Here is an 18341-nt window from a genome sequence, read left to right as displayed (position 1 = left end):
AAGGCCACGAATGTCGAATGTGTATACGACGACTGCAAGAATGTGCCAGATGAAGATGCGATTTTATCAGGATTGCCCCACTTTTTAAACAAAAAGTCGTTACTGCGCCACAACAGTTTTGAGCATGCTCAAATCTGGCCCTTCCAAACCTATGAGGGCCCCACCCAAATTTCATTAAGATTCTCACAGATGCCGTCACGTATTTTGTCCAAGACTTTATAGGGCCTACATTTGAAGCTATCGGGGACAAAATCATGACAATGTGACCTGGGCTTTAAACGTTGGAGACCTTCAATTATACAAACTTTATTTCCAGTCGTGTTACCATGGACCTAAATACTGGAGGGGGGATATATGATAATATATACCCTACTCTTTTTAGTGGTGAGCAAAAAAATTAAAACGGATTGTGGAAAAATTTTAGGACTTCTCAACGACCAAAATGTATTCAGTGACACTCAAAAAGGAATTTAAAGAAACTGTAAATATATTCCGATGTAAGATACTGCATAAATTTAATACGAATTATAGATCCATTTTGTTGACGGTAAAGAACAAAGTGCTGCCTAGTTCTGAAAATGTATTGACGTGCCGAGTCACGGGCAGGAGAGACTCCATTCCCGGGCAGCCGAACTGTGGTAAAACCTGGTCTTCCACACCGTACATGATAAAATCCAAGTAGACTTGGCCCTATCTAAAGATTGAATTGTAACAGTCAGCGCACACATTATTAAGTGATTAATTATGTAAACAAAAGAAGTGTCTATACAAGAGATCAGTTGGGTTAGGATCAGGACAGCAAGTGACCCACAATGCTTTGCGAGTTCACAGCTATTACGTATTTTGTACTTCCTTCACAAAATTGGGAAGGGCATTTAACCCTTCCAAACGCTCTGTAAGGGTGGCGAGTGACAAGCGAAATTCAGCAATAGATGACGAGGATTTATTCTGACACAGAACTCCAACCCTACATGGGAGCCCTGTGAAGATTCTCACACTTTATTACTTGGAGCATGCTTGGTTGATGACTACAAGCGGTTGGACAAATGGAACTGTGTTGACCTGGAACGGTCCTTCGAACTTCCGAATGCCCCATCAAATACCCCGTCCCCTCATTTCAAACATTTCCAGGCTGACGTTCTACTGTTTGATTTGCAACAAAGTCAGATACTACATCTTCTTAGGCATTTATTTCTAAAGCATTATATAGGCCCTAATTTGTCAAAAGGAATCGCATCATGGAGGAAAAAATGTAGTTTTCCCTGTTGACCGTGCACGCGATATGGCGTTTATTATACTACATGTACATGTATATGGTTACGCTAGGGCGTTTAGCGATAGGCCTAGAAAGATACCAAGGGTGTGTGTTTTTTGGGTTTTTTTCCTTCTATGAATGACTCAGGCATCTGTTCATTCTTGCATAGACACAACAGGCTACATGTAGCTGCCTGCAATGTCAAGTCATGCTGGATTCAGTGTTGACAATGTATATTGTCTAACTTAATGACCTGCTGGTGGCCCTATCAAGGATTAACATTAGCATAACAAGAGGTGCGAATTCGTCCACGCGTGAAGTTTGCTAGCCGATGTGAATCGGCCGGAGATGTTGCCGTAATGATCCAGTCCCAACTGCTTGCTGCCAACGCGTGTGATAATCCAGAGTTTCCTCGCATTTAGAGCGCTAGCGCTACATGAATTATTTTACGTAAGTTTTCAGTCTTGCCCTGGCCGTAGCTCCTAAAAATATAATCCCTTGTTTGGAAAGGAAAGATTTTCTTAAGAATGACTGATGAGCTGAACCGGAATCCATGTGAGTTCACTGATCTCCAAGCCTACAGGACGCCCAGAATGCGAGGCAACTTCCTGGAAAGCGGCAAGATCACAATAGGTAAGCCAATGTCTGTGGAAGTCATGTATTCACTCTGCAAGTGGTGCATGCTGAATGTTTCACGTGATAGGTCGATCTGGCTAAATTGCCCAGGTTTTGTACCATCTGTCGTTATTTGACACTGACGAAGGCCGACAAACGTCCAAAATTCAGTGGTAAGAGTTCCATATGCGGACATCACTAATTTTCCCTTGCGGTGGTTTATTATCGGCAGCCATCAGAAAGTGATAACATGTAAAATTATTTTAAGGTGTTAAAGACTCACGTGCGTGTTTAACTCGAGTCTTCAAATCCAGGTTCGAAGTGCATGCACATGAAATTCGTTATTTGATGCCACCCGGGCGGAGTCCTGGGTGTTTACATGTACAACACATACTTTGGCCAATTCTAAGTCCAAAGTACCGACACCAAGTAGTTGCCTGCTTGTTTAAGGAAGCCGTGTCTGGCCAACAATCCCACGTCTCGAAACTCAAAAAAAAAAAAAAAAAGAACCAAAAGAAACCAAAACCTTAAAAAACTTGTTATTTGGGCTGCCAGCGCTGGATTTTGGCTTAATTTATGTGACTATATCTGAAAAAGTTTACCTAAGTCAGGCTCCCGATAACCTTCAGTAAACAGTGAAAGAGAACAAAATTACATTCATGGCTTCATTGTGGTGAAGGTGCAAAAAGGGTTAAATTATTTGCCAGTTTTCAAACCATTTTCAAAGGAAAAAAGAAACAAAGGGACAAAACTAACTCTTCTTGTTTGGCAAAACCATGAGCCCACTGTATTGTGTTTGGCGGCAAACCTCCGGTTCAATCTCCTTACTAATTCATATAATGGGTGGGTCGCGAGTAAGCAGGTTCTCTAAAATAAAACGTCAACGCTCTGTGTCCTCACTTAGCATATGAATTTAATTTTTACTACAATGGAACTGGCGCTCAGACAACCCGATCTTTTACCAATGGCGACTCTGGACAACTTGACAGTCGAGACAACTCGACTGTCAGAAAACTCGATTGAGACAAGTTGACTCGTAAATGCGTGTGCACTTTACAGTCACCTCATCCACACTTTTTTTCGAAATTCAAAACCGAAAAGGATTGGAGGACAGATCTACCATCTCCTACACCGGAGGACTTGCGACTGATCAACGAAGCAGCCGAGGCGCGCGTGTACCGCAGATGGTGCGCCACCGTGCAAGTGGCATCGTCCCGGCTGCCTCGCACCGCGCCGGTTGGGGCGGCTGACGCGCCACCCACCGATCCTGTACATGAATGCTGCGTCACCAGCTCCCTGTGCACGTTACGCCTGGCAGGTCGACTCGCAACGTAACACAAAACGTGCAAATTTGTGCAAAACACATCGACCTGCCCTGCACTCCATGTTTACCGCGGCCTTCATGCCCGTTGTCTCAGCGGTCGAGTTGTCCCAAGTCGATTTGACAGTCGAGTTGTCTGCTGTGCTGACCGGCCTCTCACTGGTGATTCCTCGAAGTCGCACTGTTGGACGTGTTTCCACTAATGATCTGCATCGGATCGGGTTGACTAGGTCAAACCGACCCGATACATTAAAGACATGAACCGAATCTGAAACGAAACCAATCTAAACTCTCCAAGCCGACCCGACGAGAAATCAGGGAAAAACCGACCCGAACCGACAAAAAAGTAACCGAACCCGAGACAATCCAAACGTCTGGTTTGGGCTAATCACCCTTTGTTTCACACAAATTGTACCGTATCTGTTTTGCGCCTGAACTTAAACCAGTATTGCATGATATATGTACATATATACAGGTGTACTTGTCAGACGTGGCCGTATTGTGCTATGTCCAAACGAGGCGACCTACGCTATAACGTTCCTGCATGTCCGCAAACCATGCACAGAGTACGCAATTGCGCATTTCACGATTTGTCATCGTATATGTGCAAGAGCATCGCGGGTACCAGGAAATATAAAGAGATCGCCGTGTTCTAAAATAACTTTTTCAAAAAGTTTGGACAGCAGTTTTTTCACATGTTTTGTGTATTAAAACTTTTGTTTGAACAAGATTTGTAATCATCCTCTCGATTGAACGAAACAAAATATGAGGAATTGGTTACTACATTCCCGTACTTAACTTTGGTGTTTTTTCTGCTCTGTTTTCCCAAAAAGAGAAATCGTCCAATCTTGTTGAGAAAAATGCGTAGTTGGCCCAAAGGGCTTGGATTTTGTGTGCGGCTTTGCTCGACTGCGTTTCTGGTCTAATCAGAATAGCAGTACAGTTTCTGTTTTCTGTTTTATTTTGATGTGCCTCGTCGCTGCCACTACGAACATATAAATTTGGCTATGTACCGGTAATATAAAGCTCTAAAAAGGAAGTTCATCACGTGAATTTCCCTGTTCAATTTTTTGGTTATTTTTGGTTTATTTCGGTTTTTTCACAATATGTATAACTTAACCGACCCAAAAACCACAAACGCGAAACCGACCCGATCCGACTGAAATGTTGGAAAAACCGATCCGACCCGACCCGAAGTCGGTATCGGGTCTGGTCGGTTTTGCACAACATTAGTTATCACCCTCCTTAATCCAGTCAGATCCGTATACACATTCGCAATTCTTAAAGCCAATTCAAAAATGTGCATACCCTACTTTCTTTCCACTTACTGCTCTGCTGTGGAACTTTATTCATCCGTCTACAACAAGTCCCAATGACACACATTATGTTCTCGTATCTGCCTTTTCTTTCTGTTCCTTTTCCTCACCTTAAATTTCAAGGCCTGGTGTAAGGTGAATTGTCTTTAATCCTAACCCCCTATGTAAAATCACATTGAAATCAGAGGACTGAGGACTGTTAGGATTAAAAACACTTAAAACATCCTTACTCAGCTTATTTAACGTAACTCTTTATGGCAATGTGCGACAAGAAGCGTCCACAGCCCTGTCGGCAGCTTTGGGCATAGGGGCCACAGAAACCAGCTATAGGGGCACATTTTCACGCTTTTGGAGTGTCTTCCATAGATTTCCAACAGACTGAAGACCGCGGCCTAGCCCTAGACAACAGATTCGGACGTAGCCTAAGCTCTCATCAACGTCCTAAGGAAACCATTATAAAGAACGACCAGTAGAAGAGTACTTTTTCGATTCCCGTATCAATTTTCCTGTCCAGGCATGTTAGAAACTTTAATGAATAATGACCCATTCCAAGAGAATGGAGCAACAATGGATTGTTAATTGTTTCAGTTTGGATTTTTAGGAGACTGCTAACAAAAAATCTTCACTGGTTTTGAGTGCTACAGCGGTACAGAGCATTTTCATGAATTATATTGTTGCATATTTTCAGCACCAGCTGCTTAAAGGACCAAGGACGAACGAATTCCCGTTTACAATGAGCTCCAGTAACTGTCCTGTCGTTGAGGGCAGCACCAACCTATCTACGCAATCCAACGTCCGCACGACAACGAACCCCTCCCAAGAAGCAGCGACCGTCGCCGCCCAAGATGAGACGGCGGAGGAAGCCGACAGGAAGCGGAAGCGCAGCCGTAGAGAGCGCACTGCTCGGGACCAGGCGCCCTCTGCGGGTAAGCCACGGCGGGAGCGCGCTAACTTTAACGCAGCTCAGCTCCACGCGCTCGAAAGGCTCTTCGAAGATCAGAAATACCCTGATGGTGACCTGCGGGCAAAGATTGCGCAGAGGTTGGAACTGAACGAGGAACGTGTACAGGTAAAAAGCCAATTATTTCGATTTACCACCAGCTTTACCTGTTGGCCAGTTGGGACGCACTGCCATTCAAGACGGCAGTAGCCACACACAAAGACTTTTTTTCTTTTCTTTCACTTTTTGCACTCATGAAGATGTCTACAAACCCATGCTAGATGCAACTCGCCTGGTGGGAATTCCTAATAATTATGTTCCACTCATGATCGTTGGGCGTAATTTACGGCACATCACCACGGGCGTAAATCCTGGGGATGGCCGGGGTATATACTGTATATATAAACATGTGTACCCCCTTTCTGTGACCAATGTAATGAGTCATTTTGATCGCCCCGACGTTTTACTGGTGATAAACAAAAATTGGCGCAGAAGTTGTTTCGAGCTTTCCGTACGCTGACGTGCTTTGTTCACAAATTAGCTCACTGTAGGAATTAGGTCCGTCCCCATGCATCCTCCCCATCCACTTGCTGGCACAGTTTTATGATACTCTACAATTCACTTCAAAACATCTAATCTTGCCAGATTTATTCCCAATGCCCCGTATACTATATATACCACTTATCATGTGATGTATTGTGATTTGCAACTACGTGTCCTTGAGTCATGGCCCATGGCTTCGTCGAATACACAGGACTTACGGTAAATTGTGGCAATGTCATATTCATAATGTCATATTCAAGAACAACCGACACATTACAATGTATTTGTGTATCTGGAGGCAGGGTCACGGGGGACCATGGGATGCAGTGGCGTACCGTGCGTATCCCCTCCCCCCCACCTCCACCGGATATCCGTTGAACCACCCTACCCCGTTTGAAATTTTGAAATGAATAAAAATCGTACAGCTGAGTATATACCGGTACACGCCGTGGTTGACATGATTCCACCGCACAAGAGAAAAACGTGTACGCCCCAGGTGAACCTTCTACCCACCATCGTCAGTTACACTGCTTGGATGGGAAGAGTAATGTGCCCCTTTTTCAAGGAGCTGCTAAAACAAAACTAATTTTTGTGCAGAGCACACTCGCGAAGAGCCCAGGTCAAGTATTGTAACAACAAGTTATTTTTAGCTGGTAACTTTCGGCGCTTTAAAGGACTTAAAACTCTATGAATCAAAAGCAAATCTGGCATCAATAACAACTCACTATGCAGGAAGTAAAGGAAATCATGAAGTATTTTTCTGTCTGGCTTACCTAGATATGGTTCCAGAATCGACGAGCCAAGTACAAACGTCAGCAGCGAGAAGGCGGCAGCACGGTCTTGGATGAACCCTCTCCGCTAGTAACTTACGAGTTTGGTCAACCGTCCTCGATGGACTACATACCCCCGCAGCTGGATGCAGACATGCTTGGGCCTGGACCCTGCACCGTACGCTCCTTTCCCCAGCCAAACGTTAGCCTCGTCAACTCTCACGTTGACACGGCCGATAATAGGCCGACTTCTGAACAAGCAACGAACATCTCCGTGGACAAGCAGGAAGGCGCCACAATCGGTTTTGCTCCATTCGCGAACGGTCCATCAAAGTCCCAGGTGAGGCATCATCCGGAGAGTAATGACAACAAGCCTTGCAACACGACCGAGTGGCTCAGCTTGAGCGAACCAAGTCCAGAAGCCAGAGGCCCACACTTTGTAAATGATCTCCACTATACGACGCAAGAACAGCAAAGGTAAATTTCATGTGCTATTCTTTGACAACGAAGCATACGCATGCATAGGCCTAGTATCTTTGTGTAGGATGGCTAAGTTTGCCTTATAGTTACAGAATCCTCGTGAACAGAAAATAGGTAAAAACGGCACTGCCGATAATCAGAGGAACATAATACATGTACATGTATACTCAACTCCAGAGACCATAAGTGAACGCAAACTTTCCTCTCATAAAATCATGGTTAATTTTTAAAAAAGGTTGGTCTGTTTAAATTCTATATCCATGGACAAGCACAGATATAACATAAATAAAAAACTGAATTAAAATTAATCATTTGTAGATGTGCACGGAATCTGTATTAAGAATTCGTTTGTTTTTCCCCATAATTGCGAAAGGATGCAGATCTACTCAAGAACGTGCGTGTGTATACATAAATACATCAAGGCTACTTTATAATTGGCAGCTGGTACAGACATGTGCGAGTGCAAATATTTCCTTGTTCAGTATAAAAAACTTCTTTTTAAATAGATACATGTACACTGTGGTGGGCCTTTTTTCCCAGACAAGGAAAAGTTTAGTCTGTCTGATCATAATTGACATTGTTGATATGTCTTTTCCCACGGTCAATCGGAAATTTTATTCTCGATGCATTCTTCCTGTTCCGTCCTGGTGACCGTCTAGCATGTATTGACAGATGTTTGATGAATAAAACCTGCAGTGAAACACGTAGTGCGCGCAGGGGAAGCTACGTGTACTGGGTAAATTGATAATAAAACACTGAAATTGGCAATTGTAATTATCTCAGAAGCACCAAAGTTTAATTTAAAAAAATTAATCTAAAAATTCCTACACCTTTTTCTCTAGTTATGTAATTTCTGGTTTGGGGGATGTTAAGCTAAGTATGGAGTTGCTTGGTTTGGGCATTTTTATTACCCTAAATCATGATTTTAAATTTATTTTTCAAGTTTAGGCCTATTTATATTTTTCACTTGGGCCTCAATTTGTGTTCAGCTCAGTCTCTGAAAAAAATAAATATAGTTGTTTAAACGCAACTAGTCAATTTCATAACCTTTTGATTTAATTTTGTCTAAGAGTGGGCCAGTTTCCCCGATGACCCACTAGCCCCACCCTCCACTACTGGGAGCTGCGTGAGCAGACGTGGCTTTCACAGACCGGTAGAAGACAAGACCTGGTCGCTTGCACCCCTGCTTTCAGTCAGGGATGCTGAGGACTTCAAATTATTTTGCTTGAGCTCGTCTTAACCAGTGACCTCTGTCAATACAATCGTGAGCTACCCAGGATGCTGCATCCTAGTTTCTTTCACAAAAACATGTACATGTAACAGGATCAGCAGTCATGCAAAATTGTGGGCCGCATTCGAAGGCACAGGGCGCGAAATCGATTTTTCGGAATCGAAATTACCAATGGCTGACTATGACTTTTATGTCATATTTGCTGCTTTTAACCAGAGCTATTTCATCAGGCGGCACATGCACTTTTTATACAGAGCAACGACAAGTGGTTGTAGCAGAGCGGTGATTTTCAAACTGTCGCTGGTACTCACGCTGTTGTCCTAAGGCACAGTTTGCCGTTGGCTTCATTTCGCAATAAATTGTGCATGAAACGCAGAGGACAAAAGGCACAGTGAGCAGGTGATAGTGCCACGTTCAGTACTCTATACGTTCGTGCCCTCGTGAACGCGTTGACAGTAGGTCACCCGAAAACAAAATTCATCCGATAAGAACTCAAATCAGAAATTACCAGCACACATTAACAGGCTGGCATGCATGGTGGGTGCCAGTGTTGTTTTCCGATATTTTGCGACCAACATTAATTTTTAATCACCTTCAATGCTTGGAATAATCAGGGGAAGACCACAGAGTAGGCCTAATTCAGCTCCACGTTTACACAAAATATGCCAGCAAAAGTCCCCCACATTTTTAACTTCCATACATTCCAAGAAGTACATAATGAGTTTTGACCAAATCATCTTAATATGAAAGAGTTAGACCGTTCTCAAAACGTACATGTCTACGTTCTACGTTGCACACCGACAATTAAGCCACGACAGACAAATTTTCTGAAATTTAGATCCGCCGAAATATCACAACACAAAAATGTCGAACATGCATTTAGTCCTGGCTTCTTTCTTTATCAATTCATGACAATATTATATTTTAGGAAAGCGTTCATATTCAAACTACGTGTCCTCATCTTTACAAAACCTATCGAATTGGGTAGCATGCTCGTGATTTATCTTTATGGAGGCAACGGAGTACATACGTGTGGTTTAATTTTATTGCATTTATGCAAATTTAATGTGAAAACTCGAGACAGAACCGGAAGGAAATTATAATTTAGATCTCTTTGCAGATTCGATGTCCTAGTTTAGTGTTATGAATAGTTACTGTTACAAAATATCTTTACATTTAAATGTAAATATATTTTGTAACAGTAACTATGCATAAATGCATTTATTGAACTATTGTCTTTAATGAGAAGAAATAATCATGATCGCCTACAGTTGGAAGTACATTGTAATTCTGTGTAACTAAATGCCAAGACGAAAAATGATCTCTAAGTAATGAAGCCATCAGAAGTTCACAAGCCAAGCTACATATTATTGGCTTTAAGCATAATTCTTGGATATGTATAGGTATTATGGAAGGTTTTCGATGACTTTCACATTTTCACTTGCTTAGCTTTTCCACAAGTAATTGCCAAATTGATGCTTTGAGACACATTTTGTTTTGCATCAGTCGTCTACAGTGCATTCTATTATCATAAGATCACGTGCCTTTGTGTGGCTGGCAAAGGATGAAGGTTGGATCCTTTCCTGTTGACCCAGACAGGATACAGTCTGCATGTACTCCAGAGAGGGAAAGCAAAAGCACAACACGGGCATCTCATAAATCGTACAATACGCATAACTTTCCCTTTCGGTTTTTCCACAGCGTGGGAAAGTTTATCGTCAGACCAGAGTCAGTGGAGCTCCAGGCAGCGATCAGTCAGACACGGATGAACGTGGCACCGGCGACTGGTGTCTGTGGCCCAAGCATCTCTGAACCTCCTGTAACTATGTGTCCCACCATCGAACAGTGGTGTGACAACAGCCTGGAAACTATAGACACAGCCCCTCGAGTTCCCTCGCTAAAGTGTGACACGTCGACAACCGGATCGACCAGTGAGCGGCGTCTCTCCAACTCGCTCACCTCCGCGGGGGTTCCTTCGGCGTGTACTCGCACCAGGTCCCACAGGGGAGAGGACTCTTGCCACAGAGACAGCAAGTGCATCACCTGCCGGGAGAAGCCTCCTCCGAACCAGGTCTGCACAGCCTTACCTGTCGGAGAGCGCAACGAACTGGACGAGGCGTTGTACAGGTGCGCTGTGGGTTCTATCCTCGGCATGCGATCGCTTACTTCCCAGGTTAACGGACACGCCAAGAGCTCGACTCTCCAGTCTCCTCAACCCGTGCCATTGCAAACACAGGCGACGAATACTCTTGAAAATCCATTTTCAAAGGTCTCTGCAGGGCTAAAGTCAGCCAATACTTCGAGAGACAACTCGCTGTCAGCACAGAGAAGAATGGCGATGGCGAGGAAAGAACGACAGCGGGAAGAAGCGTACCTCAGCTCGTCAAGCGAATCTTCTAGCGACTCCGAGGGGAAAATCCAGCGGAAACGACGACGGAAAGTGGCCCGAAAGTCCATCAGCGGTGCACCGCCGAACCGCATTTGCACAGCAGTACCACTTATGGACAGGACCCTGCCTCTACCCTGTCTGACTAAAGATCTGGACTTTGGAAGTTACTTCGACGAGAATGAACCATCAGGTCAGCAGCTACTCAGCCCAGTGGGAGAGTTCCCGCAATGTCTACCGAGTCCTGTGTCACTGGAACGCCTGTCTTCACCAGAACCACAGTCGTCAGCATCGGAACATCCGGAATACTCCAGCTCAAGCTATAGCGACCTGTCTGACTTTGAATCCATCCCCCCTCCAGCTTCTTCCAACTGTCGTTATCTTCCACACACCTCGAGAACTGATATCCCGGCAGTTGCTGTGTCGGGAAGAAACACCGCCACCGTAATTCACCGCCCAGTTTCACTGCTCCAACGACAATGCAGTATTCGCGGGGAGGCAGTTCCAGTGACGGACAACAATCCTACTCGCATCATGCGACATGGCAGACTCTATTCACTATGTACTCCCAGCTCCAACACCGATTGCATGAAAGCACCCCAAGGTGGGTCGCCTAACGAGATGGCACCACATTCTTCCCAGACTATGCACCCAGCTGTAACCCAAGGTGTTCTCTCGTCTGTTCCCCTGCCCTTTGAACTTCAGCTCGAACCGGCGACGCTCAGTGACAACTCGGACAAGCAGGTTAAGTCCGGGGTTCAACGTGGCTTATCGTCTGCAGGCGATGAGAACCGACAGAATCAAACCTGCGACATTCTCTCAAAATCACGCAGAATAGGCGAGATTTGCAGCTCCCCTGCGTCCCCATGGTCCGACAGCAGTCTGACGTCATCGCATCTCAACCAAACGTCACCATCAAATCAGCCGATCTATCCACACCTGGATAAAGTGTCGAACAACTCTCGCGCGTTCGCCTGTACACATGCGTCCTTTTGCTCGATAAATGTCAAGCCGGCGTATGCAGGGAACACCGTGGACAGGCATTCTTCCAACAGCCACGTTGGTTATACGCGTTCACAGCCTCCGCATGCGTCGAATACTGATACCAATAGACACGGCCGACCTCATTCAGTGCTCCATAACTATCAGGCCAACATGTCAGCGCACTCGGACCTCTATCCACCAAGCACACAAACAGGCCACCTAGATTGTCTTCATGCCAACAGTGGCGAGAAACCCGCAAATTCTGACCTGGTGCTTATGAGAAGCTTAGAAAGAGGACCTCCGGCTGACAACATGCAGATGGGAGCATCTTACACTGAGGCACACCAGCATCATAACGTCGACCTTCATGCGCAAGCGTCTCATCATTACACCGCTGTGGCCCAGCCGCCCGAAAGATGGTGCACATCCGCAGCGGACGTTGCATACAAGTGGACAGTGAATGTCAATAATCCTGAACAATTTTCATCCTTTGGGAATATACCTCCGTGCAATTACTGAAATTAAACCGATCTGCCTAAGTCTAATCTAGATTTTTGAAACGTAAGCTACTTCACTAGAATAGCAAACGTTCTCTGTCTTTCCTACCTGACTTCCAGTGGTCCTTTTTGACTTCTCATTTATTTAGCTACATTTTGGGGGGTTCGTTGACCGAAAAGCAGTTAAATCCCCCCTCATAGTTGGCGGCATAGTGACAGATTTTGTTGACATCTTGTATGCTTATAAAGTTACCGAGTCTTAGGCTTTAGTTTTGCTTGCCTTAAATTCGAAAGAACACACACTTCGTTATAATCGTCACTACAAATTCACGTCCAGGATTTATTAGTCTTCGCAGGCAATGAACTTTCTACTCCATCCACCCTTCGTTCGAAAAATTGAACCACCCTGGAGTACAAAAATTAAGTTATTCAGGATGGAGCACTGATGATGTCAGAAAATAAACGGAGCAGCAGGGGCGAATCCAGGAGTTTGTCATATGAAATAAATGTTAGAAAGTGGGGTGGGCAATTTTTAGGACCAGGTGTGGTGACAATGCTTTGGTTCCTTTGCCTTTAAAACGTCGGATTCAGGACGCGGCCGTTTGAAAGACCCCAAAAGTCCTGATCAATGTTACAAGGGTTTTAGACATGGACAATGTTGAGTTCTAAGTATTATGTGAAGACAGAGCTGAACGTCTTTAAGTTGTTAATGCAAATGTTAGAGTGGGACTTCACAATTGGGCCGATCGGTAAGTGGGTGCAGAAGAAACTTTTTGGCCCTATTGTTGTGTCTATCCATCAGCTGCCTTCAAAATTTATGATTTCGATTATGTTACCACAAAAAGGGAGTATTTCCATTTTATATTTTCAGTTCACTTTACCGTCAGAATACTTGATTACATAAATATTCCATATTCGAATAATCTGTTTTACTGAATTATCAAATGATTCGGCAACCCAAGCTGTAGCATGTTATGTTCTTTTCTTTTAACTTTAATACACTTTTACATGTCCATGTCACGCTTAGGTGATCCTGTATCGCCCGTTCATTTATGTCTTTCTCTTATGTCTTTAAAATTCTGGCAAATTTTAGTTTTACATGTCCGCATCTTTTTCGTATATTTTAACTGTTCTTTTCAAGTATTTTTCTTACAAGGAGATCCAAAAGCTTTTCAGTATGTGTAAGCAAAACCTTGAACTCACAATATATCCATAAACACTTTAACATTTGTAACTACAGTACACATATTTTGAACTGTATTTCCCGAGGATAATTGACGTAGAAATTTATGACATTTTTTAATAGGCCTACATGTAGAGACTTAGCCTTGTCTCAAGGTACCATTTGACAATAACTTTTTACTATTTGCCACGATACTGGTTTCGTTGGATGGGTTTTCAAAGACTCCAATTTTTGTAAAATAAATATTACCCAAATTACAATAAAAAGCAAGTATAACTCCTCTGCTCATTCTTTGTTGTACTACCATAATTATATTTCAATTTCTCTTTGCCAGCCGCATTCTTTTAATCAGCACTCACTGACGGTTACAAAATTAGCAAAACAAAGAAATTTGTTTGCAAACTTCATGAAGCTAGGTCAGCATTTCACGAAGGAAGTTACTAGTATGTTTTTTCTAAGCATGAATTACTACCCTGATGTACACAACATTCTTGTCTTTTCTTGTTTTTTCCATTTTGAAGATCGCTTTCTTTAAATGATACAAAGAGTTATGTATTTCACGTGGATTATGTTCAAACCTAACATTTTTATAGTCATGATCATACATGGATATAATCTGGCTGTGTTCTGTCCAACACACCAAAAATGAAAAGATCAAAATTTCTGCAACAAATGCAAGGGTTTAACCCCAAAACATCTTTTAAGGTTTAAAACAAGCAAAGCTTTTTATGCTAATCAAGGTAAGCAACATTACCCAAGTTGCAACTGGAATGCACAGCATATCATGCATAAACTGCAAGTTTACCTTCAGGCTCTGGACAATGACTGACCCAGAAGTCAGGATCTTATGCTTGGTAAAAAGATACTGAGAATTTATGTACATTCTTTAAACTTTATAAGTTAATCTGATATACCGGTAGAAGTAAATTCCAACTGCAGTATGATCTGGACAATTACCACAGTAAAATATGCCCCATTTTAGACTGAAAATAGGCTTAATACTGAGAAAATTGATCCTTCCACAATTTCCTTGGTTTCTCAGTACTGTTGTGAGGGCTTCTTGAGTGATTTTGGCAGGTAAGCTTGAGTGACCTGGTTCATAATGACCAGTGAGAGCCAGGCGACGGTGGCGATGCAGAAATACCAGGCTGTCCCATGGGCCGTGGACCAGAACCAGTTGGTGAAGAGGCCCAGCGTCAGCGTGGTGCAGGCCAGTGTGAAGAGCACCAGGCCCGAAGTGGCGTGGTACAGCTTGAGGTCAGCCGGCTTGGCCAGGCCAGCTGTCAGTTTAGGGTACAGGAGGGTGGAGCCGGCTGTGGCCTGCAGGCAGGTGTAGACCACTGTGCAGATCCCGCACAGCCCATGCCAGCTGGTGAAATGGGGCTTGCCGTAGCGCTCCTTGTTGACCACGATGATAGCCAGCCCTGCCAGGGCACACAACACAGCTGTGGTGTTGGTGATCCAGTGATAGGTCACCTTCATCTTGCGTGTAGCCTTGGGGACCAAGTTACTGTCCGGGGAGAAGAACAGGATGGCCTCTGTCATCAGTAGAGCAAACTGTAGCAAGGCAAAGCAAAAAAAGGAATGTTCCATTACATGTATGTATGGAAGGGTGGATGGGGGGCCAATAGGGGCCAGAATGCCACCTCCCACAGGAAATGCGCTATTTTTTCAAATGAAATTGAAAGACAATTTTCTAGGAATTAGATGTTACTTCCTATCTTTCCAAAAGGATGAAAAAGCCTCTAAATTTATCCTCATTCAACAGAAATTACTAAATGTTAGCGCCCTTCCCCCCCCAAAAAAACAGCTTGTTCTGTATCTGCCCTTCCGTACATGTGTACATACATGCACAGTCAACTTGCATGATAAGGTTCCTGGTTATAACCCTTTGGATCTTTTCTTGGTTCCAGGTTTTTTTTGCGATAAGAAGTAGGCAATTCTGTGAATTCAGGGTCATAAAGTGTGGCATTTTTTCTTCTTCAAACTGGAGTTTTTTACTTGGCATCCCAGGAATGCAATGTTATGTGCCAGCAAATCCCAACAAATTAAAAATTATACTTGAAGCTTGAGAGGAAGACAGCACAATAACTCCAGTCAAGAATTATGTTAGTTCAAAGTCAGCAGGGATATCTTGTGCTTTACACACTGGTTACAAGATTTCTGTAATCTTTCAAAGTCTCAGAGAACGAAATACAATCACAGACAGACAACTGAAAGAACAACTGGCAATAAAACTATCACTTACAGCAATTGACATCAGCACAGGATGCCAGGAAAAGAGGCCTGTCATTGTAACCAAAGAAAAAATGCATTGCGATCAAAACATCTAAAAACTTATGAGATACACTATTTATAATGTACACTTAAAAATAATGAAAAAATGACCTTTGAAGGGTTCATATTTCTTTCAGCTGCGCACACAATGTGAAGTTTTAATGTCGCAATCAAATTTTTACCTTTCGCTGATGTGAATTAATCCACAACCTATTGCTTCTAAATTTAGACAGCGTACATGTACATGTAAGTTAACTACTGAGCTTAGCAGTATCAGTTAACTGGTTTGAACTTGTACCCATCAGCAAAGGGAAACTCAACATTTAAGGTCCCATGTAATGTTGCATTCTCAAAAAGTCCTTATATCTGCACCATTTAGCTTGATTTTCAACTTTCCATTTGCCATTTTCAAGAGCATTTTCATACTTATATATTTTACGACGAGAAAATTAAGTTTTGATGTTTTAAGAAAAAATGTGCTGCCTTAGGAAGAAAACTCAATGTTACAGTACGTTCAGCACCAAAATATGCCCAAATTTAGGATAATTAGAGTTGCTGACATAATATTTCTCTTTTGTGATTTCTGTTGTTTCAGCGAATAGCAGGTGAGTGACCTGGAGTTTTCTCACTGTGAAACATTTTTGGCGGAAAAAATTTTAGAAACAGTTCCTTCCTAAAATGACATCGAGCAACAGTGCCCTTATTTGTCAGGGAAAGCACAAAATTTTTATGTTAAAGAAAGGACCATTAACCATGCATTAAGGAGAAGAAAAATAGTTTTCATAAGCAATAGGTTTGAGAGTGCTCTTAAGACTCACATTTATTTGGCACATTTACATGGATACTCTTCTTCAGTGTGTATTAATGGCAGTTGGCCTATTTGACATCCCTTTTAATTTAAATGAAGCCAAAAGTGCACTTTTAATAAATAAAGTGCACAAAATAAATAATCAATTTCTTGTGCACAAACCGATGTTAACGTTGAGGTTTTCTTATGCATCTGACAAGCACAGCAAGCATGAAAACAAAAAGGTAGCAAGATTATGTAGTAGAAAATACCCTATAACATGGTGACACAATACTGAAAATGGGTTCATTGAGATACAAAGTAGTCTGAGTAACTAGGACTACTGCTAACCATGTCCAAATGTTAAAGAGAGCTGATTTGTAGAGTCTTAATGTTAGACCTAGCCTAATAAGGTCGGGGACCAAGGCTTGGTCTAGCAATGCTGTGCCATTGATTGATTGACCAATGCAGACATCATTTTTTTCTAAGGAAATTTCAAAAGTCTCTGAGATTGCCATTCCAGACACTATTCTGGAAAACCCACACACAAATCATAAAATTTGCAAAATGAGACTGATGAAGAAATTTACAGCCATCCAAAAAGCTTAACCGAAACTTGTTTTCTTCGCCAAAAAAGTTCTTTCTTGTTTTTGGTAGTCTGCAACATTTATAATGAAGGGCTAGGAGCCAGTCTAATATTTGCCACAGCCATACAGGCCACATCTTCCAAGGAAAAAATAAAAACACACGGCAATCATAAATATGTGGTCCTTCATGCTGTCCTTGAAATCAATGAACATAATGAATACCAATATTTTAATATATAAAGCAAGTTCAGCAAAAACTCCAAGTTTCTCTAGACCATTTTTTTGGCTGAATTCGCTTACCTAGTGGTAAGCCTACGGTGAAAAAAAATGGCACTGCCTCCAAAGATTTAGCAGCAAAATCTAAAGTGATGCACAAATGTATGGACACCTAGCCATGCTAGCATTAAATTAGAGATTTAAAAGTTTGATTGATGAAGATCAATGATTGTTGCTTGATTAGGCAATTGTATCCACAGTCTATTAACATTGCTAGATCAAACCTTGGTCCCCGACCTGCTGTTACTAGGCTAGTTTTAATGGCCGTGGCCCCAACTACATGTACTGTACATATGTACATGTGCTTGGGCTGGACCCGCCCAACTACCATGACTATGGACTGTTTATAAGGCCATATTGCTGTTGGGGGTGTAATAACAGTAGTTCACCCCCTACGGCCTACTAGCTGGGCTAGTGCTAGCCGACTAATTTTGCTCCATCGTGTCCATGGGCTGAGCATGCATGAGGGGGTTTGGCTAGTTCCTGGCAGTAATTACCGACCCCCAAAACTGTGGGGTCCGACGTCGACATCAGCCTTCGCTCCCGCAGCCGACCCCACAGTTCTGCCTTCTGGGGGTTGGCATAGCCCAGGTTGGACAACGTCTACATTGCATTGCGACTATGCAATGTAGACGTCGTCCAACCTTGGCTAGGTTGGCAGTACCTACTGCACTTATTAACTAATCATACTGATCTAACCCAACTCACTTGAAAATGGCCAGGCCAAATAAATCATATATGAGACGAAGGAAATGGCTAAAATGTGTGCCGCCATGCTGAAAAATGAACAAACTCGGCGGAAACACCCTTTTTTCCCCTTGGAAGCTGGCTTCAAATGATCTGGTTTCGCTGCATCAGCGGATTCCTCCTCCATATCGTGTGTAGCGCCACCA

The 18341-nt window shown here is 43.0% G+C and overlaps 2 protein-coding genes across 3 annotated transcripts; one reads left to right on the top strand and one right to left on the bottom strand.

Annotated features, from left to right (window-relative positions):
• Positions 1–1485: 1485 nt before the first annotated feature.
• On the top strand, positions 1486–13358 carry LOC110984887 (uncharacterized). 2 transcript variants are annotated; one of them, XM_022245489.2, is made up of 4 exons: positions 1486–1888; positions 5196–5576; positions 6768–7237; positions 10173–13358. In XM_022245489.2, the coding sequence occupies exons 2-4, from the start codon at positions 5241–5243 to the stop codon at positions 12358–12360; spliced, it is 2994 nt and encodes a 997-aa protein (XP_022101181.2). In that variant the 5' UTR covers positions 1486–1888; positions 5196–5240; the 3' UTR covers positions 12361–13358. The 2 variants fall into 2 exon arrangements, with proteins under 2 accessions (XP_022101181.2, XP_022101182.2); XM_022245490.2 differs by lacking the exon at positions 1486–1888 and adding an exon at positions 1899–2043.
• cyb561d2 (cytochrome b561 family member D2) lies at positions 13311–18334 on the bottom strand. Its single transcript, XM_022245497.2, has 3 exons — positions 18157–18334; positions 15770–15807; positions 13311–15078 (listed from the first exon to the last, which is right to left on the bottom strand). Exons 1-3 carry the CDS (start codon positions 18320–18322, stop codon positions 14560–14562), a joined length of 723 nt encoding a protein of 240 aa, XP_022101189.1. The 5' UTR covers positions 18323–18334; the 3' UTR covers positions 13311–14559.
• Positions 18335–18341: the final 7 nt, after the last annotated feature.

The sequence above is a fragment of the Acanthaster planci genome, linkage group LG04 (genome assembly GCF_054643075.1).
Source record: "Acanthaster planci isolate LZ-2023a linkage group LG04, COTS_SCS, whole genome shotgun sequence".
Classification (NCBI taxonomy): domain Eukaryota; kingdom Metazoa; phylum Echinodermata; class Asteroidea; order Valvatida; family Acanthasteridae; genus Acanthaster; species Acanthaster planci.
This window is presented reverse-complemented; position numbering and strand designations above follow the sequence as displayed.

What these genes read in the sequence shown, in the direction of transcription:
- LOC110984887 (XM_022245489.2), top strand. Translation starts at nt 5,241, where the DNA reads ATGAGCTCCAGTAACTGTCCTGTCGTTGAGGGCAGCACCAACCTATCT. An exon ending in TGAACGAGGAACGTGTACAG is followed by an intron (nt 5,577 to 6,767) that starts GTAAAAAGCCAA and finishes TGGCTTACCTAG; the next exon opens with ATATGGTTCCAGAATCGACG. An exon ending in ACGACGCAAGAACAGCAAAG is followed by an intron (nt 7,238 to 10,172) that starts GTAAATTTCATG and finishes GTTTTTCCACAG; the next exon opens with CGTGGGAAAGTTTATCGTCA.
- cyb561d2 (XM_022245497.2), bottom strand. Translation starts at nt 18,322, where the DNA reads ATGGAGGAGGAATCCGCTGATGCAGCGAAACCAGATCATTTGAAGCCA. An exon ending in TTTGGCCTGGCCATTTTCAA is followed by an intron (nt 15,808 to 18,156) that starts GTGAGTTGGGTT and finishes TTACAATGACAG; the next exon opens with GCCTCTTTTCCTGGCATCCT. An exon ending in CTGTGCTGATGTCAATTGCT is followed by an intron (nt 15,079 to 15,769) that starts GTAAGTGATAGT and finishes GCCTTGCTACAG; the next exon opens with TTTGCTCTACTGATGACAGA.